At 46.7% G+C, this 27,290-nt stretch overlaps 1 protein-coding gene across 5 annotated transcripts in view; it reads left to right on the top strand.

Annotated features, from left to right (window-relative positions):
- Positions 1 to 27,290, top strand: part of pnpla7b (patatin-like phospholipase domain containing 7b) — a 354,575-nt gene that overhangs the window by 266,740 nt on the left and 60,545 nt on the right. For all 5 annotated transcript variants that reach the window (XM_070862864.1, XM_070862865.1, XM_070862863.1 and 2 more), the window contains 2 exons: positions 1,438 to 1,594; positions 25,838 to 25,954. In XM_070862864.1, the coding sequence (XP_070718965.1) occupies positions 1,438 to 1,594; positions 25,838 to 25,954 (274 nt within the window). The remainder of the gene's footprint in view (positions 1 to 1,437; positions 1,595 to 25,837; positions 25,955 to 27,290) is intronic.

The raw sequence follows: 27,290 nt of genomic DNA, 5'->3' as shown, positions 1-27,290 counted from the left end.
GTAGTGTAGTCACTGTTGTAATGTAGGAAACACAGCAGCCCATTTATGTCCAGCAAGGTCCCACAAACATCAATGTGCTAACAACCAGATAGAGGTATAGAGTTTCTGCTAGCTTGCGCTGGTTTTGTCAGCAGATTCAAAGTGAAACCGGCGCACAAGATTCCAGAACCTTGAACACAAGTTACATCAAGTGTCCGCAGACCTTAACGCTACTTAAAAAGCATTTTGCCCGAAGCCCGCCCACAAAACTGGCCACACCCTCGGATTGAAATACTGAGCACGGCACATTTCCGCCGATTGCAACTGCTGGTGGCCGTTTGAGGAGGCTCTTCAAATTAAGCTTAAAAATGTTACATGTTAAGATATATTTAATTTACAAAGAAGTTGACTAGTGTCCATCAATGAAACTATTAAATGATTCAGTATAATTTTTTTGTCATTTTTGGTGATTTTAAATCGGGTAACTTGGGTGGGGGACTGGACACACTTATTAAAAATGCTTATTTTTTTTGTGACAAACCCATTTCCAGAAGTATTTAAAAAAAAAAACACCAGGTCCCCACTCATACATTCGGTTATGCTGCCGGATCGCACTGGTTCGTGGAAGATTTTATGTTTGCGATTATGCAAATACTTTTAAGTGGAAGCGTGAACCAGCACAATTTGCGCCAATTTCCCGATTGTGCCCAAAGCAGAAAATCTACCCCAGTCTGTTTGTGATGTTGGTTGAGGGATAATTATCGGCCAGGATGCCAGGAGAATTCCCCTGCTCGTCTTCAGATAGTGCCAAGGGATCTTTTCCATCCAACTGATAGGGCAGACCTGATTGGTTTAACATCTCATCCGAAAGGCGGCACCTCTGACAGTGCAGCCCTCCCTCAGCACTGCACTGGAGTGTCAGCCTGGATTTTGTGCTCAAGTCTGTAGAGTGGAACTTGAACCCACGACCTTCTGACTCAGTGGCGAGAGGTGCTACCAGTGAGCCAGAGCTAATGCCATACCAGACAGCACATATCCCCACAGAGCCTTCAGTGAACTGCTCTGTTTTAATATTAAAGCTAGTTTACCTATTTGGGAGAAGAAAAAGCAACAACGACATAGAATGACATAGAATATACAGCAGAGAAGCAGGCCATTCGGCCCAACCACTCTGTGCTGGTGTTTATACTCTACACAGGTCTCCTCCCATTTCATCTGGCGCATCTCAGCTTTTCTGCATTTCTCTTGTCCCTTTTCTCTCCTGTACTCGTCCAGTTTCCTTTTGAAAGCACCTAAGCTATTTGCCTCATCCACTTCCTGTGGTAGTGAGCTCCACATTCTAACTGGAATATAATGAAATCTGAACCCGCCCCAAGGAAGAAATTACTCTGTCAATGTTGGAAAATGCTGATCCGATATTCTAAGCTGTAACCTGGCGATCTGTACTTGTGTCTGCAGGGGCTGCTCTCAGGTGGGGATTATCCGAGCGATGCGCGAGGCAGATATCCCCATCGACATGGTGGGTGGGACCTCCATCGGCTCCTTCATGGGGGCACTCTACGCAGAAGAAAGGAATGCAAACCGCATGAGGAACAGAGCCATCCAATGGGCAAAGGTAAGCGGAAAGGCCTTCTGGAGGGTGGGGGCTGGGGGGGTGGGGGGGAGAATTAGAGACAGATCCTGGGAGGGACAATCCCTGACCCTGGGGAGGGCCAGGCCGTTGATGGGGCCGGGCGGAAGCTATCCTGCTCCTCTCGGCCCACAAGCAATGTCCCCCGAGGCTGAGCCCGCCCCGTTGCAGCCACCAGGAGTCCTGAGCCCCAGGATCCCTGGCTGCCTGCAGTAAAACCTGCACAGCAGGTTAAAGTATCATATGTAAATTGCCAACCTGCTTCCTGGCAGCAGGTTGACCACTCCCCCTACCCCCGTCTCGTCCCGCCTGAGCGAAAGGTAAAAGGGCGGGTTGGGGTCAGAGTTCACATTTTTTTCATCTTTACTTCCCGCCATGCCTCCAATCCACCCGTCTTACCTCAGAAAATTCGCCCTCTGTATCCACTCGAACATGACTTTTCAGAATTTTAAGGATCTATTTGGTCACCCCTCACCCTTCTCTTTTCAGGAGAAAGGAGACTCAGCTAATTCATTTTTTCCTGATAGGTATCACCTTGCAGTTCTGATATCATCCTTGCAAATCTTTTTTGCACCCTCTCCTATGCCTCTATATCCTTTTTATAATAGGACAACTAGAACAGTTGCACTGATGCACTACTGGCAGCCTTCTGAGGTTGGGGTGAGGCACATATTTGGAACAGTGTAGACTACGCATCTGACTTGTGTGATACAAACATGAGGAGTGTTTGAGACAGTGCAAAAGAAGCTTTCCTCTGGGTCGAGTCCATTCTGTACCTGACCTGGGAATGCTTGATAGGGCAGTGCCGAGGGAGCTGTAGTCTGTATCTTGCCTGTGCTGCACCAATGTAATTGAATATCTGCTGAGCCCTTTAACTGGTTCTGTGCATCTTGTTTTATCGCACCCACGTCAGTGATTTGGGGGCTTAATGCAGGACAGTAATACAGTTCTTTCTACCTGTGGAAAAAGTTCTCATTAATCCGTCTTTAAAGAAAACCCGAAAGGCAATGCCTGTATGAAATCTGATCTTTATCACTCTCCTTCACCCCCACAGTATCTCGTTTGATTCTTGTAGATAAAGGCTGAATTTCTGGAAGACGCATGGAGATTCCTTTACCAGTGTGATTTATGTTTTGGATTGGATTTTAAGTTAACATTTTTGTGATACTTCCAGGCATAGTTTCACCATTTTCTTCCAAAGTACTCGGTAGTGCACAGAACTATGTGTAAAGGTTATTTCACTAACAACAGGTAGCGACTTGGGGTGAGTTGCCAGGAAAGTCTACACACTGCGCGAGGGGTATATGTGTCAACTGCACGGAGCTTTGAGCCATTTGTTGAATGTTCATATAATTATTGGGGAGCTGAATATTGTAATTATTGGAGGGGAATGTTGCTGTAGTTATGGGGGTACAGTATAGTATTAGGCAGTCCCTCCTATTGCGGATGACCCGCTTCCACACCAAAGAGGGATGTGTTTACAGGTGTTTCAATGAGGGACCTGACATTCTCAGTCCCGATCTACATACTGAAGGGTGGAAGATACCTCTGCGTGGATTCTTTTACCGTGGGGTGGCCGTTGCACACCAGCACCACACGGGCTTGACAGAGCTAGGTCTTGATTCAGTGGCAAGGGTTAACCAAGATGACTGGAGACCAAGCTCTGCTGCATGGACCTAGTGCGCACACATGCTCCTACTCCATAGATCTCAGTGTGGGCTGGGCCCTCGCCTCTTCTGGGCCCCGATCACGGTGCGGGTGGGGGGGGGGGGGGGGGAGAATATCGCTGTAGTTATTGGGAGGATGTCGCTGTAGTTATGGAGGGAATATTGCTGTGGTTATGGGTGGATAATGTTGCTGTAGTTATGGGGAGTGATTAATGATGCAGAATGATTTTTCTAATGGCAGGAAATTGTTGTGTTTCTGACCAGAAGTTTATCTACTGCCCAGTAACAAATTTGGAACCAGTAGGTCCCAGGGATTAATTGAAATTCACCACAGCATCCATGTTGCTGTCAAAAAATGAATTATTGAATGTGAAAAAGCAAATCTGAGGTTGACTAAAATTGTCTCGAGTCAGCAAAATTAATCTGAAAGCTGTGCCTCATGTCCGTGTTTTTCTAATTGTGTTTATCCCAATTTAAAATGTGGCGCATACAGTCATGTCAGTTCTCACTGAGGGACTGAACGGACTACAAGATTGACCAAATCGTTACTACATTAAAGAATTATTGCTGATCAGCAGCACACTCAGCAGCTTCAAAGTGATTTCATTAATTTTGCAAACATGCAAGTTTTAAATGTCCTAGATATTTGGGCACCTCACATTTGCAGTTTGTAAATCTACAACTCTGACAATTGAAAAAGGTGATTGGGAGGTATGCAGGGACCTGCTAAAGCCTTCCATTCATGGTGCTTTGTCAGCCATGGCTCAGTTGGTAGCACCCTCACCTCTGAGTCAGAAGGTTGTCGGTTCAAGTCCCACTCCAGAGACTTAAGTACAGAATTTGGGCTGACACTCCAGTGCAGTGCTGAGGGAGTGCTACAGTCTTTCGGATGCAGCGATAAACTGAGGCCCCATCTGCCCCCTCAGGTGGATGTAAAAGATCCCATGGCACTATTTTGAAGAAAAGCAGGGAAGTGCTCCCGGTGTCCTGATCAGATTCATTGGCAGGATAGACGCACCAACATCTGCATTTTCTCTCAGGCCAGCATCCCCAGCATCGAGGCATTGACCACGCTTGACCAGCTCCGATGGACGGGCCACATCGTCCGCATGCCCGATACTAGACTCCCAAAACAAGCGCTCTACTCACGGCAGGCAAGCCCCAGGAGGGCAGTGAAAAAGCTTCAAGGACACCCTCAAAGCCTCCTTGAAAAAAATGCAGCATTTCCACCGACTCTTGGGAATCCCTGGCCCAAGACCGCTCAAAGTGGAGGAGGAGCATCCAAGGAGGTGCCGAACACGTCGACTCTCTTCACCGGGAGCACACAGAAGCCAAGTACAAACAGCAGAAGGAGCGTACGACAAATCAAGCACCCCACCCACCCGTCCCTCCAAACACCATTTGCCCCACCTGTGACAGAGACTGTAGATCCCTCATTGGTCTAATCAGTCACCTTAGGACTCATTTTAATGTGGAAGCAAGTCATCCTCGACTCCGGGGGACTGCCTAAGAAGATGACTCCTCCTCAATCAACATCACGAACGAAACAGATTATCTGATCATTTAACTCATTACTGTTTGCAAATTGGCTGCTGCGTTTCATAGGAATGGGAGTAGGTCATTCACCTCTCGAGCCTGTTCTGCCATTCAGTTAGATCATAGCTGATCTGTATCTTAACTCCATCTACCCACCTTGGTTCCATAACCCTTACTACCCTTGCCTAACAAAGACTTAGCAATTTCAGTTTAGAAATTTTCAATTGATCCAGCCTCAGCAGCTTTTTGGGAGAGAGAGAGTTCCAGATTTTCACTGAGAAAGTGCTTCCTGAACGACCTAGCTCTAATTTTAAGATTATGCCTCCTTGTTCTGGACTCTCCCACCAGAGGAAATAGTTTCTCTCCATCCAATTTATAACTTTCTGCTACATTACAACAGTGACAACACTTCAAAAGAGTATTTAATTGACTATAAAGCTCTCCTACCCCCTCAGGCAATCAAAACCAGTCCACGCGATGACATGGATCAAGTGCTTTCTATAAAGACACTGAACTTCTATATGATGTGATCTCGGCCACGGTCAAGAACCGGCCCAGCTCCTTGCTGGCATTGAGGAGTAGCACCACTACACCAGCCGGCTCACAGCTCTCTGGGAAAAGGAAAAACACCTAACGCCCAGTCTATTCCTACTCTTTCATAGCTCAAACTCGTGCCCCTGGTCCTCCCCATTCTGTTAAACTGGAATTGTTTATCAGTAGGGACACTATCCGGCCCTTTAATTGTCCTCTGGCTGGAAGGAGGGAAAGGCTCATCTCCAAGTTTCCTGATATCTACCTGGAGGTGTTGCTGGTACTGATCAGGGGCAAGAGGGAAGTTCTTTTCCCACAAAGTGGGAAGAAGATGCCTCACAGCCTCTTAGAAACAGCATGGCTAGAGGTGGCAGAGGAAAGTCAGTAGTAGGAGCATCATCACCCCAAGGACCTGGGTCCAGAGTAGGAAGAGGTTCATTGACCTTAGCAGCTCCTTTCCTCATACAGTCTCAGTGCCAGTTGTAATGCATGAGGACCGTAACCTATTTCAGCGTGTGCCCCACTGACGGACACTGGAAATGTGAGAGGGCTATAATCCGTTTATATAGACCATGTCCATGCATGCCCCCACTGACTCTCAACGTTGTCTCACTCATCTTGGTGTATTACCCCACTGATTGGGATTGTGTGACGGTAACGGCCTTTACTTGGAGAGGGCTAAGAATGTGGAACTCCATACCACGTGAGGTGAATAGTTGAGCCAATAACATGGATGCTTTTAAGGGGACGCTAGATAAATACATGAGGGAGAAAGGAAAAGACGGATATGCTGATGAGGTTAGATGAAGTAGGTTGGGAGGAGTCTCGTGGAGTATAAAAACCAGCATAGACCTGTTCGGCTGAGTGGTCTGTTCCTACACTGGTTATTCTATGTAAAGACTTGCATTTATATATTACCTTTCACAACCTCAGGATATCACAATCACTTTCCAGTCGATGAAGAACTTTTTGAAGTGTAGTCACTTGTAATGTAGGAAACGCTACTTATTAAGTTTTAGGTGTTTTTTTTACTACATATATTTTTGGCTTCATGTTTCAGACTACTCCCGTAGGTGAGACTAACTCCACTTGTCTCAGAGAGAGAGTTTTCACTTGCCCAGATATTTATGTAAATCTGTAGTGCACCCAGGGAATGGACCGAAAACCCTCCAGTTTATTTCAGCTACTGCTTTTATCCCAAGCTTTCACATCATCATTTTTCTCTTTCCGCCCCTGCCACAGTACCAAAGTGGCTCTCTTCAAAGTCATAAATGACATCCTTTGTGACTGTGACAAAGGCAAGCTATCCCTCCTCGTCCTTCTTGACTTGTCTGTAGCCTTTGACACAGTTGACCAATCCATCCTCCTCCAATGCCTCTCTACCATCGTCCAGTTGGGTGGGACTGCACTTGCCTGGTTCCATTTTTATCTAAGTAATCATAGCCAGAGAATCACCTGCAACGGCTTCTCTTCCCGCCCCATATCGTTACCTCTGATGTCTCCCAAGAATCTATCCTTGGCCCCTTCCTATTTCTCAACCACACGTTGCCCCTTGGCGACATCCAGAAACACAGTCAGTTTCCACATGTACACTGATGACCCCCAGCTCTACCTCACTACCACTTCTCTCGATCCCTCCTCGGTCTCTAAATTGTCAGATTGCTTGTCTGACATCCAGTGCTGGATGAGCAGAAATTTTCTCCAATTGAATATTGGGAAGACCGAAGCCATTGTTTTCGGTCCCTGCCACAAACTCCTTTCCCTAGCCACTGACTCCATTCCTCTCCCCAACTTTCATCTGAGGCTGAACCAGACTGTTTGCAACCTTGGTGTCATATTTGACCCTGAAGTGAGCTTTTGACCACATATCCATAGCATAACTAAGACCACCTATTTCCTACTCCGTAATATCGCCCATCTCCGCCCTTGCCTCAGCTCATCTGCTGCTGAAGCCCTCATCCATGCCTTCGTTATCTCTAGACTTGACTATTCCAACACACTCCTGGCTGGCCTCCCATATTCTACCCTACATAAACTAGAGATGATCCAAAACTCAGCAGCTCGTGTCCTAACTTGCACCAAGTCCCACTTACCCGTCACCCCTGTGCTCGCTGATCTTCATTGGCTCTCGGTTAAGCAACTCCTCAATTTCAAAATTCTCATCCTTGTTTTAAAATCCCTCCATGGCCTCACCCCTCATGATCTCTGTAATCTCCTCTAGCCCCACGATCACCCGAGATGTCTGCATTCCTCAAATTCTGCCCTCTTGAGCATCCCTGATTATTATCACTCAACCATTGTTGGCTGTGCCTTCTGTTGCCTCGGACCTAAGCTTTGGAACTCCCTCCCTAAATCTTTTTGCCTCTCTACCCCCTTCAAGACGCTCCTTAAAACCTACCTCTTTGACCAAACTTTTGGTCACCTGCCCTAATTTCTTCTTGTGCGGCTCAGTGTCAATTTTTTAAAATCTCTCAATATTCCTGTGAAGCACCTTGGGACGTTTCACTATGTTAAAGGCGCTCTATAAATACAAGTTGTTGTTGGAAGGTAGCAATGCAGGTTTATAGCACAGAAGGAGGCCATTTGGCGCATTGTGTTTGCCAACTCTTTACTAGAGCAGTGCCTCTGCCAGCTCTCTCTCCATAGCCCTGTATCTTCCTCTGCTTCAAATACTAACACAATTTTCCCTAAAAGGATGCAATGGTCTTTGTTTTAACCACTCTCTGTGGCAAAGCATTCTGTGCTGAAGCAATCCCTTGAGTAATGACATATTTCTTAACCTTTCTCAGCACTCTCTAACAGTTTTCAATTGATGACACCTTGTCACTAACTAGCCCTTCTATGTTCACTCTGGAAAATTCTTAATTTTAAGAAACCTGCATTAAATCTTCTCGTGGCCTTCACTGCTCCAGTGGAAATAGTCCGAGTACCTCAAATCTCTCCTCATAACTATGGTTTTCCATCCCTGACATCATCCTGCTGAATCTACACTGAATTCTTTAATGCCTTTTCTATAATGGGGTACAGTCCTCTTGGCCTAAACAATAGTTTGTTTGAATGTCTGCATTACTTCTTTACTCTTGTACTCTCTAACCCTATTGTATAAAATGCAGAATTTTGTTGAGGTTTTTGTGGATGACTTGAGGGTTCGAATACATAAAGCTTTGAAAGTACAAGTGTTGGTCCCATCCTTGGACATTGGGCACTGACAGGCGAACTAAAGCCTATAACAACTGTATCAAGTTAACCTAGGATATGATTTCTGTCAATGAACTGTTTTTTCACTGTGATAATGAAGTATGCCAATAAAGTGCTTAATTTTTTGTCACAATATTATACAATCCAGACGAAAGAAAGAGAGATCAGAAGGGGTGATTGAAAGCTTGGTCATAGAGCTGGGTTATAAGGAGCCATGTTCTCTTTAGAAAATGTTGTGGGGGGCCATGCTGCCCCTTTAACCGGTGCTGGGCCCATTTAAAAATTCCGTGCATCTGCCTCTTTTTCTATTTAAAAGTCGGCTCACCGGCTACACACAGCCTGCAGAGTGCCACATGGCCATGCAGCTTAAAGAGAACATTGATAACATAAGAACATAATAAATAGGAGCAGGGAGTAGGCCATTTGGCCCCTTGAGCCTGCTCCGCCATTTAATAAGATCATGGTTGATCTGATCTTGGGCTCAGCTCCATTTCCCTTCCCGCTCCCCATAACCCTTGACTCCCTCATCGCTCAAAAATCTGTCTATCGCCACCTTAAACTTTATTCAGTGACCCATCCTCCACAGCTCTCTGGGGCAGAGAATTCCACAGATTTACGACCCTCTGAGAGAAGAAATTCCTCCTCAACTCAGTTCTAAATGGGCGACCGCTTATTCTGAAACTGCCCCTTAGTTCTAGATTCCCCCACAAGTGCAAACATCCTCTGTGCATTTACCTTGTCGAAACCTGCTCAGTATCTTATGTTTCAATAAGATCACATCTCATTCTTCTAAACTCCAGTGAGTATAGGCTCAACCTTTCTTCATAAGACAACTCCTTCATCTCAGGATAAGGAGGATATTGCAGATGGAGAGAGAGATGGAGCAGTAAGGAGGGAATGCCAGAGCTTGGGGCCTAGACTGCTGAAGGCACGGCTGCCAGTAATGAGACAAAGGGAAAGGGAGATGTGCAAGAGGCCAGAGTTGGAGGAGCACAGACTTGATGTTTGTAGGGTTGGAGGAGGCTTCAGGGATAGAGAGATGTGAGGCCTTGCAGTGTCTTGAACACAAAGATGAACATTTTAAATTAGAGGCATTGGGAAACCAGGAGCCAATATAGGTCAGCGAACACGGGAGCGATGGGTGTGGGGAACTTGATGCAGGTTAGGATATGGGCAGCAGAGTTTTGGATGAGCTGAAGTTTATTAAGTGTGTAGGACGGGAGACTGGCCAGGAGAGCAATGGAATACTCCAGTCCGGAAGTGACAAAGGCAAGGATGAGAGTTTCAGCAACTGATGGGGGCGGGGGAAGAAATCTACTCTTAGTCCCATCTGTCCCACTCCAACTGTGGTAGGTGCAGAGCTTCTCTGCCCAAGATCCAAAGCTTGAGATTGCCTCGGTGGTTAGGTAACCAAGGACAGAGCTGTGACAGATCAAAAATATCACCTGTTACCAATAATAAAAACTTTTCCTTTGCATTTTCTTTATGGAATCTTGCCAGCTGGTGACAACTTTAATTTGTTTAACGCTGGACGAAAACTGACCTTTCACAACTACCGGACGTCCCAAAACGCTTTACAGTCAATGAAGTACTTTTTGAAGTGTAGTCATGTAATGTAGGAAATGCAGCAGCCAGTTTGCCCACGGTATGGGCCCAAGTTTCCACAAGAAAAAAAACGGGCGCCCCTCCGAGCTGGGCGCCCGTTTTTCGCGCCTAAAACGGCGCATAAAAAAATCCTCGGTATTCTCCACCTACCTGTAGGTCCTCTGGCCCTCGGCGCAGCCAGCACGAGCTGTGGGGGGGGCGGAGCCAGGTCCCTGCGCTGAAAACAGTGCCGGGACCTCTGCACATGCGTGCTACAGTCGGCACGCAAGTGCAGTAGCTCCAGGCGCCGAACTGTGTGGGAGGGGCCCGAAGCACGCAGCCCCTAGCCCTGGCTGAATGGCCTCACTGGGGCTGCGTGAATAAGGCTCCTCCCACGGCCAGCTCCTGATCCCCGTCCCGGACCAGACCCGACACCCGCTCCTCCCCCCCCGCCGACCAGACCCGACACCCGCTCCTCCCCCCCCCCCCCCGACTGAACCGACCCGCGCTCCTGTTCCCGCTCCCCGCCCCCCCCCCCCCCCCCCCCCCCCGACTGGACCCAACCCGACCCGCGCTCCCGCCCACCCCCCCACTGGACCCGACTCCCGGACTGGATCCGATCCGACCTGACCTCCTCCCTCTCTCCCTCTCTCTCTCTCTCTCTCTCTCTCTCTCTCTCTCTCTCTCTCTCTCTCTCTCCCTCTCTCTCTTTTCCCCCCCCCCCCCCTCCTCCTCCCGCTCAGCGGCACGAACGGCTTTCTCTTCTCCCCCTTTCTCCCCCCCCCCCCCCCCTCCCGCTCAGCGGCACGAACGGCTGCAGAATTCTCCCTGGCTGAAGCACTTTCACACAGGTAGGAAGATGGTTTATTTAATCTTTTCTTGGCTTATAAATGTTTATTCAGGTTGGATTTATTTGTATAATATTTGTAGAAATATAAATAAGGATTTATTGTAGAATTTAATGAGTTCCCTTCTCCCCCCCCCCCCTCCCCCCCCACTTCGTTCTGGACGCCTAATTTGTAACCTGCGCCTGATTTTTTAATGTGTAGAACAGGTTTTTTCAGTTCTACAAAAATCTTCACTTGCCCCATTCTACTTTTAGTTTGGAGTACATTTTCACTATGGAAACTTTGAAATCAGGCGTCAGTGGCCGGACACGCCCCCTTTTGAAGAAAAAATTCTGTTCCAAAGTAGAACTGTTCTACCTGACTAGAACTGCAGAAAAAAAAATGTGGAGAATTGCGATTTCTAAGATAGTCCGTTCTCCACCAGTTGCTCCTAAAAAATCAGGCGCAAATCATGTGGAAACTTGGGCCCTAAGCTCCCACAAACAGAAATGAGATAATGACCAGCTAATCTGCTTTAGTGATGTTGATTGAGGAACAAATATTGGCTAGGACACTGGAAATAACTCCCCGGTTCTTCTTCAAAATAGTGCCATGGGATCTTTTACATCCACCTGAGAGGGCAGACGGGGCCTCGGTTTAACGCCTCATCTGAAAGACATTTTTGATGCAAATTAATATTGAAATGGAGGAGGCAGTGAATTACCTCTGTCTAAGTAGATTATTTAGCAAGTGTCAAACACTTAGTATTGTTTGCCTGGCTATGAAAAGAAGCCAGTGCTAATCATGTGTGTTTGTTTATTTAATCAGAAATCCTGCAAGCAAGGCTCCTGTAGCTTGGCTCCTGAAAAGGGTACATGGCTGGAATCAGGTTTCTTGGAAACTAGCCTAATGCTCTTGAACCATGCCAAGCATGACTGTATTCAATTGTAAAAGACACTTGCGTGATATTGCTGGGTCTGGGTTTAAACTTGAGTCATTCATCATCATAGGCAGTCCTTCGAAACGAGGATGATGCTTCCATGCCGAAAACTGAGTTCACAGGTGTTTCAATGATATTCCGGATCCTGAACTACATCTTGAAGGGTGGAAGATGCCTGTGTGTGGATTTTTTTAACGTGTGGTGGCTGTTGCACACCAGCCACCACACTGGCTTGACAGAGTTAGGTCTTGGCAAGGATTAACCAAGGCGACTGGAGACCAGCTCTGCTGCACAGACCTAGTATGCGCACATATCGCAGCCCCTGGGCCCTCACCTCTTCTGGGACCCGAACTTTCGCCTCTCCTGGGCCCCGATCACATCCCTCTACGAACTCTTGCCGCTCCTTCGTCCCGACCTCGCCGCTCCTGCTGTACCTGTCCGCACTGCAGTCAGCCGTCGCCCTCCTGCAGCAGCACGCGCTTCTCCCTGAAGTGGCATGCTGCCGCACGTTACTCCCACTAATTGCCCCGGCCTGCTGATGGTCTTGCGTAGAGTAGAAAGTAGGTATAAATATTGCTTGTATGAAGGTCTTCTACTTTGCCAAGCAACTTACAAGTGAGTGTGCGTTTGTGGTTGGAGGGGCTTGGGAATTAAGGACTCTGGTCCAAATTGAGTGTTAAGTTTTTTGAGGAGATCACTAACAAGGTGGAGTCTCTGGATAAAAACAGAAAAATGCTGGAAATCTCAGCGGGTCAGGCAGCATCCGTGGAGAGAGAAACATTAACGTTTCAGGTCAATGACCCTTCGTCAGAACTGGCAATAGTTTGAAATGTAATAGATTCTTAAGGAAGTGCTAGGGCCCTGAAAGGGGGAGGGGAGGAAAGAACAAATGGGGAAGGTCTGTGATAAGGTGGAAGGCAGGAGAGATTTGAGAGACAAAAGAGATGATGGGCCAAATTGAGATGATAGCACAAGTTAGGAAACACAAGATGATTCTAGATGGGGTGTGAATGGCGGAATAATTACCAGCTGCCATGGGAAATGGAGAGAAACAAAATAAAAAGGGTGGGGGGGGAGGTGGGGAAGAGTTTGCTGCCTGACCCGCTGAAATTTCCAGCATTTTTTGTTTTTATTTCAAATTCCAGCATCTGCAGTATTTTGCTTTTGTACGAGTGTCTCTGGATGTTGTCTTCCGGAAGGCATTTGATAAGGTTTCACACGAGATTATTAACAAAAACTTGAGCATGTGGAATTGGAGGTAACCTTAGGACATGGGTTGGTAATTGGTTGGGAGATAGGAGACGGAAAGTATGGATAAAGGGGATGTGCTCTGATTGGTGGGATGTGACAAGTGGTGTTCCCCAGGGATCTGCACTGGGGCCCCAGCTTTTCACTATGTATATCAATGGATGAAGTAAAAGGGAGTTGTATATCTAAGTTTCCAGATGACACTAGGTTAAGAGGAACAGTAAGATGTGTAGATGGTAGCAGGAAGTTACAAAAGGACAAAGACAGATTAAGTGGGCAAAACTGTGACAGATGGAGTTCAGTGTGGGGTAATCCAGTTTGGATCCCAAAAAGTTGGCAAGCAACTAGAAACTGTGGAGGAGCAAAGGGATTTTGGTGTCCAGGTACACATCACTAAAAGCAACTGAACAGATACAGAAAGTATTCAAAAAGGTGAATAGTGCAATCAAGCAGACGCAGCATGGATTCATGAAAGAGAAATCATGTTTAACTAACTTACTGGAATTCTTTGAGGATATAACGAGCATGGTGGATAGAGGTGTACTGATGGATGTGGTGTATTTAGATTTCCAAAAGGCATTCGATAAGGTGCCACACAAAAGGTTACTGCAGAAGATAAAGGTACGCGGAGTCAGTGGAAATGTATTAGCATGGATGAGAATTGGCTGGCTAACAGAAAGCAGAGAGTCGAGATAAATGGGTCCTTTTCCGGTTGGAAATCAGTGGTTAGTGGTGTGCCACAGGGATCAGTGCTGGGACCACAACTGTTTACAATATACATAGATGACCTAGAAGAGGGGACAGAGTGTAGTGCAACAAAATTTGCAGATGACACTAAGATTAGTGGGAAAGCGGGTTGTGTAGAGGACTCGGAGAGGCTGCAAGGAGATTTGGATAGGTTAAGCGAATGGGCTAAGGTTTGGCAGATGGAATACAATGTCGGAAAGTGTGAGGTCAACCACCTTGGGGGAAAAAAAACAGTAAAAGGGAATATTATTTGAATGGGGAGAAATTACAACATGCTGTGGTGCAGAGGGACCTGGGGGTCCTTGTGCATGAATCCCAAAAGGTTAGTTTGCAGGTGCAGCAGGTAATCAGGAAGGCGAATGGAATGTTGGCCTTCATTGCGAAAGGGATGGAGTACAAAAGCAGGGAGGTCTGCTGCAACTGTATAGGGTATTGGTAAGGCCGCACCTGGAGTACTGCGTGCAGTTTTGGTCACCTTACTTAAGGAAGGATATACTAGCTTTGGATGGGGTACAGAGACGATTCACTCGGCAGATTCCAGAAATGAGGGGGTTACCTTATGATGATAGATTGAGTAGACTGGGTCTTTACTCGTTGGAGTTCAGAAGGATGAGGGGTGATCTTATAGAAACATTTAAAATAATGAAAGGGATAGACAAGATAGAGGCAGAGAGGTTGTTTCCATTGGTGGGGGAGTCGAGAACTAGGGGGCACAGCCTCAAAATACGGAGGAGCCAATTTAAAACCGAGTTGAGAAAGAATTTCTTCTCCCAGAGGGTTGTGAATCTGTGGAATTCTCTGCCCAAGGAAGCAGTTGAGGCTAGCTCATTGAATGTTTTCAAGTCAAAGATAGATAGATTTTTAACCAATAAGGGAATTAAGGGTTACGGGGAGCGGGCGGGTAAGTGGAGCTGAGTCCACGACCAGATCAGCCATGATCTTATTGAATGGCGGAGCAGGCTCGAGGGGCTAGATGGCCTACTCCTGTTCCTAATTCTTATGTTCTTATGTGAATGGAATGTTGACCTTTATCTGAAAAGGGTTGGAAGTGATGCTCAGTTATACAGAGCCTTGGACAAACGCCATGTGGAGTATTGCGATCAGTCCTGGGCACTGCACCTCAGGAAGGATATATTGGCCGTGGGGGGAGTACAGCACAGATTTACCAAAATTATCATAGAATGGTTACAGCATAAGAAGGCAGCCATTTGGCCCATCCAGCCCATGTCACCTCTCTGCAAGAGCACTTCAGCTAGTTCCACTCCCTCACTCTTTCCCCGTAGCCCTGCAAATTATATTATTTCAGGTACTTACCTAATTCTCCCTTTTGAAAGCAGCGATTGAGTCTGCCTCCACCACCCTCTCAGGCAGTGCATTCCAGATCTTCACTACTCGCTGTGTAAAAAAAATTATTTCTTATGTCGCCTTTCCTTCTTTTGCCAATCACCTTAAATCTGTGTCCGCTGGTTCTCGACTTTTACATAAGAACATAAGAAATAGGAACAGGAGTAGGCCATACGGCCCCTCGAGCCTGCACCGCCATTCAATAAGATCATGGCTGATTTGATCATGGACTCGGCTCCGCTTCCCCACTCGCTCCCCATAACCCCTATCCCTTTATCGCTCAAGAAACTGTCTATTTCTGTCTTAAATTTATTCAATGTCCTGGTTTCCACAGCTCTCTGAGGCAGCGAATTCTACAAATTTACAACCCTCTGAGAGAAGAAATTCCTCCTCATCTCAGTTTTAAATGGGTGGCCCTCTAGTTCTAGTCTCCCCCATCAGTGGAAACATCCTCTTTGCATCCACCTTGTCAAGTCCCCTCATAATCTGATACGTTTCGATAAGATCACCTCTCATTCTTCTCAACTCCAATGAGTAGAGGCCCAACCTACTCAACCTTTCCTCATAAGTCAACCCCCTCATCCCCGGAATCTAGTGAAGCTTCTCTGAACTGCCTCCAAAACAAGTATATCCTTTTGTAAATATGGAAACCAAAACTGCACGCGGTATTCCAGGTGTGGCCTCACCAATACCTTGTATAGCTGTAGCAAGACTTCCCTGCTTTTATACTCCATCCCCTTTGCAATAAAGGCCAAGATACCATTGGCCTTCCTGATCACTTGCTATACCTGCACACTATCCTTTTGTGTTTCATGCACAAGTACCCCCAGGTCCTGCTGTATTGTGGCACTTTGCAATCTTTCTCCATTTAATTTTTGATTTTTTTTTTCTGCCAAAGTGCATGACCTCACACTTTTTAACATTATACTCCATCTGCCAAATTTTTGCCCACTCACTTAGCCTGTCTATGTCCTTTTGCAGATTTTTTGTGTCCTCCTCACACATTGTTTTTCCTCCCATCTTTGCATCTATGCCAATGGAAACAGTTGCTCTCCATCTACTCTATCCAGACCCCTCACGATTTTGAACATCTTTGTCAAATCTCCTCTTAATCCATGTTACTGAAGTCCCTCATCCCTGGAATCATTCTTTAAATCTTTTCTGCACCCTCTCGAAGGCCTTCACATCCTTTCTAAAGTGCGGTGCCCAGAATTAGACACAGTACTCCAGTTGAAGCCGAACCAGTGTTTTATAAATGTTCATCATAATTTCCACGCTTTTGTACTCTATACCTCTATTCATGAAGCCCAGGATCCCATAAGCTTTTTTAACTGCTTTCTCAACCTGCATTGCCACCTTCAACAATTTATGTACACATACTCCTAGGTCACTCTGTTCATGCACCCACTTTAGAATTGTACCCTTTAGTTTATATTTCCCCTCATTTTTTCTACCAAAATGTATCACTCCACACTTTTCTGTGTTAAATTTCATCTGCCACGTGTCCGCCCATTTCACCAGCCTGTCTATGTCCTCTTGAAGTCTATCACTATCCTCCTCACTGTTCACTGTAATTTCAAGTTTTGTGACATCTGCAAATTTTGAAATTGTGCCCTGTACACCCACATCCAAGTCATTAATATATATCAAGAAAAGCAGTGGTCCTAGAACCGATCCCTGGGGAACATCACTGTATACCTTCCTCCAGTCCGAAAATCAACCATTCACCGCAACTCTCTGTTTCCTGTCACTTAGCCAATTTCGTATCCATACAGCCACTGTCCCTTTTATTCCATGGGCTTCAACTTTGCTGGCAAGCCTATTATGTGGCATTTTGTCGAACGCCTTTTAGAAAACCATGTACACCACATCAACCGCATTGCCCTCATCAACGCTCTCTTTTATCTCATCAGAAAACTCGATCAAGTTGGTTAAACACGATTTGCCTTTAACAAATCCGTGCTGGCTTTCCTTAATTAATCAGCACTTGCCCAAGTGACTCTTAATTTTGTCCCTGATTATTGTTTCTAAAAGTTTCCCCACTACCGAGGTTAAACTGACCAGCTTATAGTTACTGGGTTTATCTTACACCCTTTTTTGAACAAGGGTGTAACATTTGCAATTCTCCAGTCCTCTGGTATCACCCCTGTATCTGTGGAGGATTGGAAGATTATGGCCAGTACATCTGCAATTTCTTCCTTCACTTCCCTCAGCGTCCTGGGATACATCCCATCCGGTCCTGGTGAAATTTACTTTTAAGTACAGCCAGCCTTTCTAGTACCTCATCTTTACCAATTTTTATCCCATCCAGCATCTCCCACCTCCTCCTTTACTATGTCAATGACAGCATCTTCTTTCTTGGTGAAGACCGATGCAAAGTACTCATTAAGCACCTCAACCATACCCCCTGCCTCCATGTGTAGGCCTCCTTTTTTGTCCCTTATTGAGCCCACCCCCCTCTTACTACCCATTTACTATTTATATACCTATAGAAGACTTTCGGATTTCCTTTTATGTTAGCTGTCATTCTATTCTCATACTCTCTCTTTGTCCCTCTTATTTTCTTTTTCACTTTTCTGAACTTTCTATATTTAGCCTGATTCTCCGATGTATTCTCGGCCTGACATGTCATACGTGCATTTTTTCTGCTTCACCTTACTCTTTATCTCTTTCATCATCCAAGGAGCTCTGGCTTTGGTTGCCCTAACTTTCCCCCTATTGGGAATGTACCTCGACTGTACCCAAACTAGTTCCTATTTAAAGGCAGCCCATTGTTCAACTACAGTTTTGTCTGCCAATCTTTGATTCCAGGGCCAGATCCGTTCTCATCCCACTGAAATTTGCCTTCCTCCAGTTAAGTATTTTTACTCTAGATTGCTCCCTGTCCTTTTCCATAGTTAATCTAAACCTGATGATACTGTGATCACTGTACCCTAAATGTTCACCTCCTGACACTTGCTCCACCTGACCCACCTCATTCCCCAGAACCAGATCCAGCAATGCCTCCTCCCTCATTGGGCCGGAAACATACTGATCAAGAAGGTTCTGCTGAACGTACTTCAGAAATTCTTCCCCCTCTTTGATCTTTACACACTTACCATCCCAGTCTATATTAGGATAGTTGAAATCCCCCATTATCACTACTCTACAGTTCTTACATCTCTGTAATTTCTCTGCAAATTTGCTCCTCCATATGTTTCCCACTAGTTGGCGGCCTGTAGAATACACCTAGTAGTGTAATGGCACCCCTATTATTTCTTAACTCTAACCATATAGTTTCTATTCTTGACCCTTCCAGAACATCCTCTCTCTCTCTCTAGTACTAACATTTTCCTTGCTGCCATTCCCAATACTGCCACACCACCTCATATCTTTCCTTCCCTATCTTTCCTGAACACCCTATATCCAGGAATATTTAATACCTAACCCTATCCTTTTTTGAGCCAGGCTTCTGTTATTGCCATGACATCATATTCCTATGTGGCTATTTGCGTCTGCAGCCCACGAACCTTGTTTACTATACTTTGTGCGTTCACATACATACACTGTAAACTATCTTAGACCATCTGTGTTCTCTCTTCGTGTGACCCCATCTAATATCTTACTATTTCTTGCTTTAATGCTATCCGTCTCTCCCAATCCTTTGTGCTGGGCCTTAAAGGATTAAATTCTGAGGACATGCTGCATAAACTTGAGTTATATTCCCTTCAGTTTAGAAGGTTGAGGGGTGATCTAATTAAGGTGTTTATGTATTCAACAGAGTCGTTACAGAGATGCTATTTCCTCTCTGGAGAATCCAGAACAAGGGGGCACAATCTTAACATTAAAGCTAGGCCAATCAGGAAGAGCATTTTCACACAAAGGATAGTGGAAATATGGAATTATCTCCCCAAAAGGCTGTAGATGCTGGGACAATTTAAATTTTCAAGACTTAAATAGATAGAATTTTGTTAGATACGGGTATCAAGAGATATGAGCAAAGTGGGTTAAATGGAGTTGAGGTAAAGAAAGAAAGACTTATGCTTATCTAGTGACTTTCATGACCTCAGGATGTCCCAAAGCGGTTTAAGTACTTTTGAGGCGTTGTCACTGTTGTAATGTAGGTACAGTTCAGCTACAAACAGGCTCGAGGATCTGAATGGCCTCTTCCTGTTCCTATGTTATTATAGGGAGCCTCAAACATTTTCAAGTGTTTTGGAAAAGGATTGAAGTGAAATATAGTGATCTACTAAAACTACTATGTTTGTTCTTCTAATAATTTTACTTAATTAACTTGATTTCATTGTTGTACAGTCTGTCAGACTGGCACTAATTTGTCTATCCAAGCGATCCAGAGAGAATGAGGATGCGAATACTATATGGGTTTATGAGCAGCTTAAGGCAGTTATTACCCTGATTGAGTGTGCACACTGTCTCCTTTTGTTTTCTTTGAGCTTTGACCCAAAATAATGAAATAATAAAACCTGAAAATCTGTACTCTCTATCCGCTGGAAGAGTTGGAACTTGCTGCCACAAGGAGTAGCTGAAGAAAATATCATAGAATCACAGAATAGTACAGCACAGAAGGAGGCCATTGGGCCCATCGAGTCTGCGCATCAAAAACTACTTTCCTGGGAATTAAACATACAGGGGTATCTGAATATTCAGAAAGATAGACAAGAAGGGAAAGGAGGTGGGGTAGCTTTGTTACTAAAGGATGATATCAGGGCAGTTGTGAGAGACGATATTGGCTCTAATGAACAAAATGTTGAATCATTGTGGGTGGAGATGAGAGATAGTAAGGGGAAAAAGTCACTGGTGGGCGTAGTTTATAGGCCCCCAAATAATAACTTCACGGTGGGGCGGACAATAATCAAGGGAAAAATGGAGGCATGTGAAAAGGGAATGGCAGTAATCATGGGGGATTTTAACCTACATATCGATTGGTCAAATCAAATCACACGGGGTAGCCTTGAGGAGGAATTCATAGCATGCATACGGGATTGTTTCTTAGAACAGTATGTTACAGAACCAACAAGGGAGAAAGCTATCTTAGATCTGGTCCTGTGTAATGAGACAGGAATAGTAAATGATCTCCTAGTAAAAGATCCTCTCGGAATGAGTGATCACAGTATGGTTGAATTTGTAATACAGATTGAGGGTGAGGAAGTAGTGTCTCAAACGAGCGTACTATGCTTAAACAAAGGGGACTACAGTGGGATGAGGGCAGAGTTGGCCAAAGTAGACTGGGAACACAGACTAAATGGTGGCACAATTGAGGAACAGTGGAGGACTTTTAAGGAGCTCTTTCATAGTGCTCAAAAAAAATATATTCCAGTGAAAAAGAAGGACGGTAAGAGAAGGGATAACCAGCAGGGGATAACCAAGGAAATAAAGGAGAGTATCAAATTAAAAACCAATGCGTATAAGGTGGCCAAGGTTAGTGGGAAACTAGAAGATTGGGAAAATTTTAAACGACAGCAAAGAATGACTAAGAAAGCAATAAAGGGCCCAAGTTTCCACAGGATAAAAACCGGGCGCCCCTCCGAGCTGGGCGCCAGTTTTTCGCACCTAAAACGGCGCTAAAAAAAAACACGCAATTCTGGAGCGTTCTGCAGCTCCTTGTCTGCCTGGCTCGGCGCCCAGGGGGGCGGAGCCTACACTCGCGCCGATTTTGTAAGTGGGAGGGGGCGGGTACTATTTAAATTAATTTTTTTTCCTGCCGGCAACGCTGCGCGTGCGCGTTGGAGCGTTCGCACATGCTCAGTGTGAAAAAAACATTGGCACTCGGCCATTTTTGTAGTTCTTTGTAGCTGTTTAATTTTTGAAATTTTTTTTAATAAAAGCACATTGCCATCAGCACATCTCACTGCAGCCTTCTCACTGTCCCCCCCCCCCCCCCCCCTCAGCGGGAACGAAGCGGCTGTTTAATTCCCCCCCCCCCCCCCCCCTCAGCGGGAACGAAGCGACTGTTTAATTCCCCCCCCCCCCCACGGGAACGAAGCGACTGTTTAATTTCCCCCCCCCCCCTCCCCCTCCGCGGGAACGAAGTGACTGTTTAATTCCCCCCCCCCCTCCGCGGGAACGAAGAGACTGTTTAATTCCCCCCCCCCCCCCCCCCCCCCTCCACGGGAACGAAGCGACTGTTTAATTCCCCCCCCCCCCCCCCCCCCCTCCACGGGAACGAAGCGACTGTTTAATTCCCCCCCTCCCCCCCCCCCTCCGCGGGAACGAAGCGACTGTTTAATTCCCCCCCCCCCCCCCCCCCCCCTCCGCGGGAACGAAGCGACTGTTTAATTCCCCCCCCCCCCCCCCCCCCCCTCCGCGGGAACGAAGCGACTGTTTAATTCCCCCCCCCCTCCGCGGGAACGAAGCGACTGTTTAATTCCCCCCCCCCCCCCCCCCCCCTCCACGGGAACGAAGCGACTGTTTAATTCCCCCCCCCCCCCCCCCCTCCACGGGAACGAAGAGACTGTTTAATTCCCCCCCCCCCCCCCCCCCCCCCCTCCACGGGAACGAAGCGACTGTTTAATTCCCCCCCCCCCCCCCCCCCCCCTCCGCGGGAACGAAGCGACTGTTTAATTCCCCCCCCCCTCCGCGGGAACGAAGCGACTGTTTAATTCCCCCCCCCCCCCCCCCCCCCTCCACGGGAACGAAGCGACTGTTTAATTCCCCCCCCCCTCCACGGGAACGAAGCGACTGTTTAATTCCCCCCCCCCCCTCCCCCTCCGCGGGAACGAAGCGACTGTTTAATTCCCCCCCCCCCTCCGCGGGAACGAAGCGGCTGTTTAATTCCCCCCCCCCCCCCTCCACGGGAACGAAGCGACTGTTTAATTCCCCCCCCCCTCCGCGGGAACGAAGCGACTGTTTAATTCCCCCCCCCCCCCGCGGGAACGAAGCGACTGTTTAATTCCCCCCCCCCCCCCCCCTCCACGGGAACGAAGCGACTGTTTAATTCCCCCCCCCCTCCGCGGGAACGAAGCGACTGTTTAATTCCCCCCCCCCCCCCCCCTCCACGGGAACGAAGCGACTGTTTAATTCCCCCCCCCCCCCCCCCCTCCACGGGAACGAAGTGACTGTTTAATTCCCCCCCCCCTCCGCGGGAACGAAGCGACTGTTTAATTCCCCCCCCCCCCCCCCTCCACGGGAACGAAGCGACTGTTTAATTCCCCCCCCCCCCTCCACGGGAACGAAGCGACTGTTTAATTCCCCCCCCCCCCCCCCCCTCCACGGGAACGAAGTGACTGTTTAATTCCCCCCCCCTCCGCGGGAACGAAGCGACTGTTTAATTCCCCCCCCCCCCCCCTCCACGGGAACGAAGCGACTGTTTAATTCCCCCCCCCCCTCCACGGGAACGAAGCGACTGTTTAATTCCCCCCCCCCCTCCGCGGGAACGAAGCGACTGTTTAATTCCCCCCCCCCCTCCACGGGAACGAAGCGACTGTTTAATTTCCCCCCCCCCCCCCCTCCCCTCCACGGGAACGAACGGCTGCCTCCTTCCTCCCCCCCCCCCCCCCCCCTGCAGAATTCTCCCTGGCTGAAGCACTTTCACACAGGTACGAAGATGGTTCATTTAATCTTTTCTTGGCTTATAAATGTTTATTCAGGTTGGATTTATTTGTATAATATTTGTAGAAGTATAAATGAGGATTTATTATAGAATTTAATGAGTTTCCCCCCCCCCACCTCGTTCTGGACGCCTAATTTGTAACCTGCGCCTGATTTTTTAATGTGTAGAACAGGTTTTTTTCAGTTCTACAAAAATCTTCACTTGCTCCATTCTACTTTAGTTTGGAGTACGTTTTCACTGTAGAAACTTTCAAATCAGGCGTCAGTGGCCGGACACGCCCCCTTTTGAAGAAAAAATTCTGTCCCAAACTAGAACTGTTCTACCTGACTAGAACTGCAGAAAAAAAAATGTGGAGAATTGCGATTTCTAAGATAGTCCGTTCTCCACCAGTTGCTCCTAAAAATCAGGCGCAAATCATGTGGAAACTTGGGCCCAAAGAAAGGAAAGATAGGTTACGAAAGTAAACTTGCGCAAAACATAAAAACAGATAGTAAAAGCTTTTACCGATATATAAAATGGAAAAGAGTGACTAAAGTAAATGTTGGTCCCTTAGAAGATGAGAAGGGGGATTTAATAATGGGAAATGTGGAAATGACTGAGACCTTAAACAATTATTTTGCTTCGGTCTTCACAGTGGAAGACACAAAAACCATGCCAAAAATTGCTGGTCACGGGAATGTGGGAAGGGAGGACCTTGAGACAATCACTATCACTCGGGGGGTAGTGCTGGACAGGCTAATGGGACTCAAGGTAGACAAGTCCCCTGGTCCTGATGAAATGCATCCCAGGGTATTAAAAGAGATGGCGGAAGTTATAGCAGATGCATTCGTTATAATCTATCAAAATTCTCTGGACTCTGGGGAGGTGCCATCGGATTGGAAAGCAGCTAATGTAACGCCTCTGTTTAAAAAAAAAGGGGTCAGACAAAAGGCAGGTAACTATAGGCCGGTGAGTTTAACATCTGTAGTGGGGAAAATGTTTGAAGCTATTATTAAGGAAGAAATAGCAGGACATCTAGATAGGAATAGTGCAATCAAGCAGAGGCAGCATGGATTCATGAAGGGGAAATCATGTTTAACTAATTTACTGGAATTCTTTGAGGATATAACATGCATGGTGGATAGAGGTGTACCGATGGATGTGGTGTATTTAGATTTCCAAAAGGCCTCCGATAAGGTGCCACACAAAAGGTTACTGCAGAAGATAAAGGTACGCGGAGTCAGAGGAAATGTATTAGCATGGATCGAGAATTGGCTGGCTAACAGAAAGCAGAGAGTCGGGATAAATGGGTCCTTTTCGGGTTGGAAATCGGTGGTTAGTGGTGTGCCACAGGGATCGGTGCTGGGACCACAACTGTTTACAATATACATAGATGACCTGGAAGAGGGGACAGAGTGTAGTGTAACAAAATTTGCAGATGACATAAAGATTAGTGGGAAAGCGGGTTGTGTAGAGGACACAGAGAGGCTGCAAAGAGATTTAGATAGGTTAAGCGAATGGGCTAAGGTTTGGCAGATGGAATACAATGTCGGAAAATGTGAGGTCATCCACCTTGGGGGGGAAAAAAAACAGTAAAAGGGAATATTATTTGAATGGGGAGAAATTACAACATGCTACGGTGCAGAGGGACCTGGGGGCCCTTGTGCATGAAACTCTTTTGAGTTTACCTGAAAAAAAAACATAAACATTAAACCGTGCCACCCACCCTGGATGACACAGCAGACATTTTCAAGGCCCCTTTTTTTTTTCCTTTTTTTGTGGTGTTTTTTTTTTCTTTTTTTGGGGTTTTTTTTTGGGCGCTAAAATCACATTTTTCCAAGTGCCCCCTATAAAAGGGGAGGGGGACACTAAAAGCACCGGCAATTAAAACAAATTAAACTTTAAAACGTAAAATCAAATTAAAATTTGGTTGCCGGGCGTGATGATGCACTCCAGTCCCTCCGGTGCCCACCTCTCGCGGAAGGCCGCGAGCGTACCGGTGGACATCGCGTGCTCCATCTCCAAGGACACCCTGGACCGGATGTAAGAGCGGAAGAGAGGCAGGCAGTCAGGTTGAACGACCCCCTCGACCGCCCGCTGCCTGGACCGGCTGATGGCACCCTTGGCCGTGCCCAGGAGCAGTCCTACGAGGAGGCCTTCGGACCTACCCGCTCCCCTCCGCACAGGGTGCCCAAAGATCAGGAGAGTGGGACTGAAGTGCAGCCAGAATTTCAGGAGCAGCCCCTTCAAATAATAAAACTCCTTGTGCATGAATCCCAAAAGATTAGTTTGCAGGTGCAGCAGGTAATCAGGAAAGCGAATGGAATGTTGGCTTTCATTGCGAGAGGGATGGAGTACAAAAGCAGGGAGGTCCTGCTGCAACTGTACAGGGTATTGGTGAGGCCACACCTGGAGTACTGCATGCAGTTTTGGTCACCTTACTTAAGGAAGGATATACTAGCTTTGGAGGGGGTACAGAGACGATTCACTAGGCTGATTCCGGCGATGAGGGGGTTACCTTATGATTATAGATTGAGTAGACTGGGTCTTTACTCGTTGGAGTTCAGAAGGATGAGGGGTAATCTTATAGAAACATTTCAAATAATGAAAGGGATAGACAAGATAGAGGCAGAGAAGTTGCTTCCACTGGCTGGGGAGACGAGAACTAGGGGGCACAGCCTCAAAATACGTGGGAGCCAATTTAAAACCGAGTTGAGAAGGAATTTCTTCTCCCAGAGGGTTGTGAATCTGTGGAATTCTCTGCCCAGGGAAGCAGTTGAGGCTAGCTCATTGAATGTATTCAAATCACAGATAGATAGATTTTTAACCAATAAGGGAATTAACGGTTATGGGGAGCGGGCGGGTAAGTGGAGCTGAGTCCACGACCAGATCAGCCATGATCTTATTGAATGGCGGAGCAGGCTCGAGGGGCTAGATGGCATACTCCTGTTCCTAATTCTTATGTTCTTATGTTCTCAAACCTGTCTTCTGATAGAATCCTGCAGTTAGTGGGTCCGTGTGTGTCTGAAGTGAATCTTTCTCCATGGATGATAATTTATGTTTTTGTTTTATTAACAGGAAATGACAAATGTTTTCAAAAAAGTGCTAGATCTGACATATCCAATCACCTCGATGTTCTCAGGATCCGCTTTTAACAATAGTATCAGCAACACCTTTAAGGACAAGCAGATAGAGGTAAGAGGTGGGACCTATCAGTGTTGGAACCAGCTGAAATAATCCTCTGCTCCGGCCCTGTATATTGAGCTGCCAATATGTGACTGGCACCAGACTGGCATCAAATCATGGTTGAGTCACAACTTCCATCAGCTGCACATTGGGAAGAGCAAAGTCATAATTTTCTGTGCCTGTCACAATCTACACTCCCTTGACACTGATTCCATCCCTCTCCCTGGCTTCTTTGATTGAACAAAAACCTGCAAGACCTTAGCCTAACCTCACAACGTCTTCATCACCAAGACCACTTATTCTGTGACATTGCCCGCCTCCGCCCATAGCTTCACTGCTAATTCTCTGACCCCTGCTTTTGTCACCTCACGACTCGATTATTTCTGTGTTCTTGTTGGCTTTCCTTCATCCATTTTCCATAAAGTCCAACACAGATGACCGTATCCTATTCCAAACTAAGCCCTCTCCTACCCTCATGGACCTACATTGGGCTCTCTATGCTCCAACACATTAAATTTTATAATCCCCATGATCTCACTTCACCCGAGTCCTGCAGACTTACTCTTCCCAACCCCCCCCCCCCCCCCCAATCCTGCATAGTTCCTACATTACATCAGTGACTACACTTCAAAAGCACTTAATTAGCTGTAAAGCGCTTTGGGATGTCCTGAAGCCATGCAAGACGCTATATAAATTCAAGTCTGTCTGTCCTTTGTTCTCTGACAAGACCTCACCCCTTCCTTTGCCCCACCAGAGCTTTTAGCGGCTTTGACCCAGCTCTCTGAAACTCCCTCCCTAAAACCCCCCTGTCTCTCCACTTCTCTCTCCTCCTTATAAAAACCTTCTCAAGACAGATACTTTTCCCCAAGCCTGCTAAGCTCTCCCCTGGCTCTTACTGCTACTTTATAAACTGCCTTCCAATGTTTCATATATAAAAGACACTATATAAATATCAGTTTTTATAGTTGACAATTTACTTGCTTCTGATGCTGTATGACGGGGTAGATTGTGTGCAACCACCCAGTGGCAGACACACTGCGCTTTTGCTGTGTTGATGCACAGAAGCTGGTGTCTTTTTCTGTTAACGTCGGTAGCCTGGCGATGCAGCACCAACTTGAGCTGGTTTTCGTACACAATCGAACCTGGCCCATTCCTGATCTATATGGCTTGGCCGCTCTCTGAATAGACATGCAGAGCCATTGGGGAGCTCCTCTTCCCCCTGGTGGTAGGTTTCCAAATGGCATTAGCCTGGGAGCAAGTCAGCAGCTAACGCTATTGTCAGTCAGCAGCTAATGCTGTTGTCAGTCACTGGTTTCTGGCATGAGAAAATCCAGCGTAAGTCAGA

The sequence above is a fragment of the Pristiophorus japonicus genome, chromosome 20, assembly GCF_044704955.1.
Source record: "Pristiophorus japonicus isolate sPriJap1 chromosome 20, sPriJap1.hap1, whole genome shotgun sequence".
NCBI lineage: Eukaryota > Metazoa > Chordata > Chondrichthyes > Pristiophoridae > Pristiophorus > Pristiophorus japonicus.
Note: the sequence above shows the minus strand (reverse complement) of the source record. Positions and strands in the feature narration are given on the sequence as shown.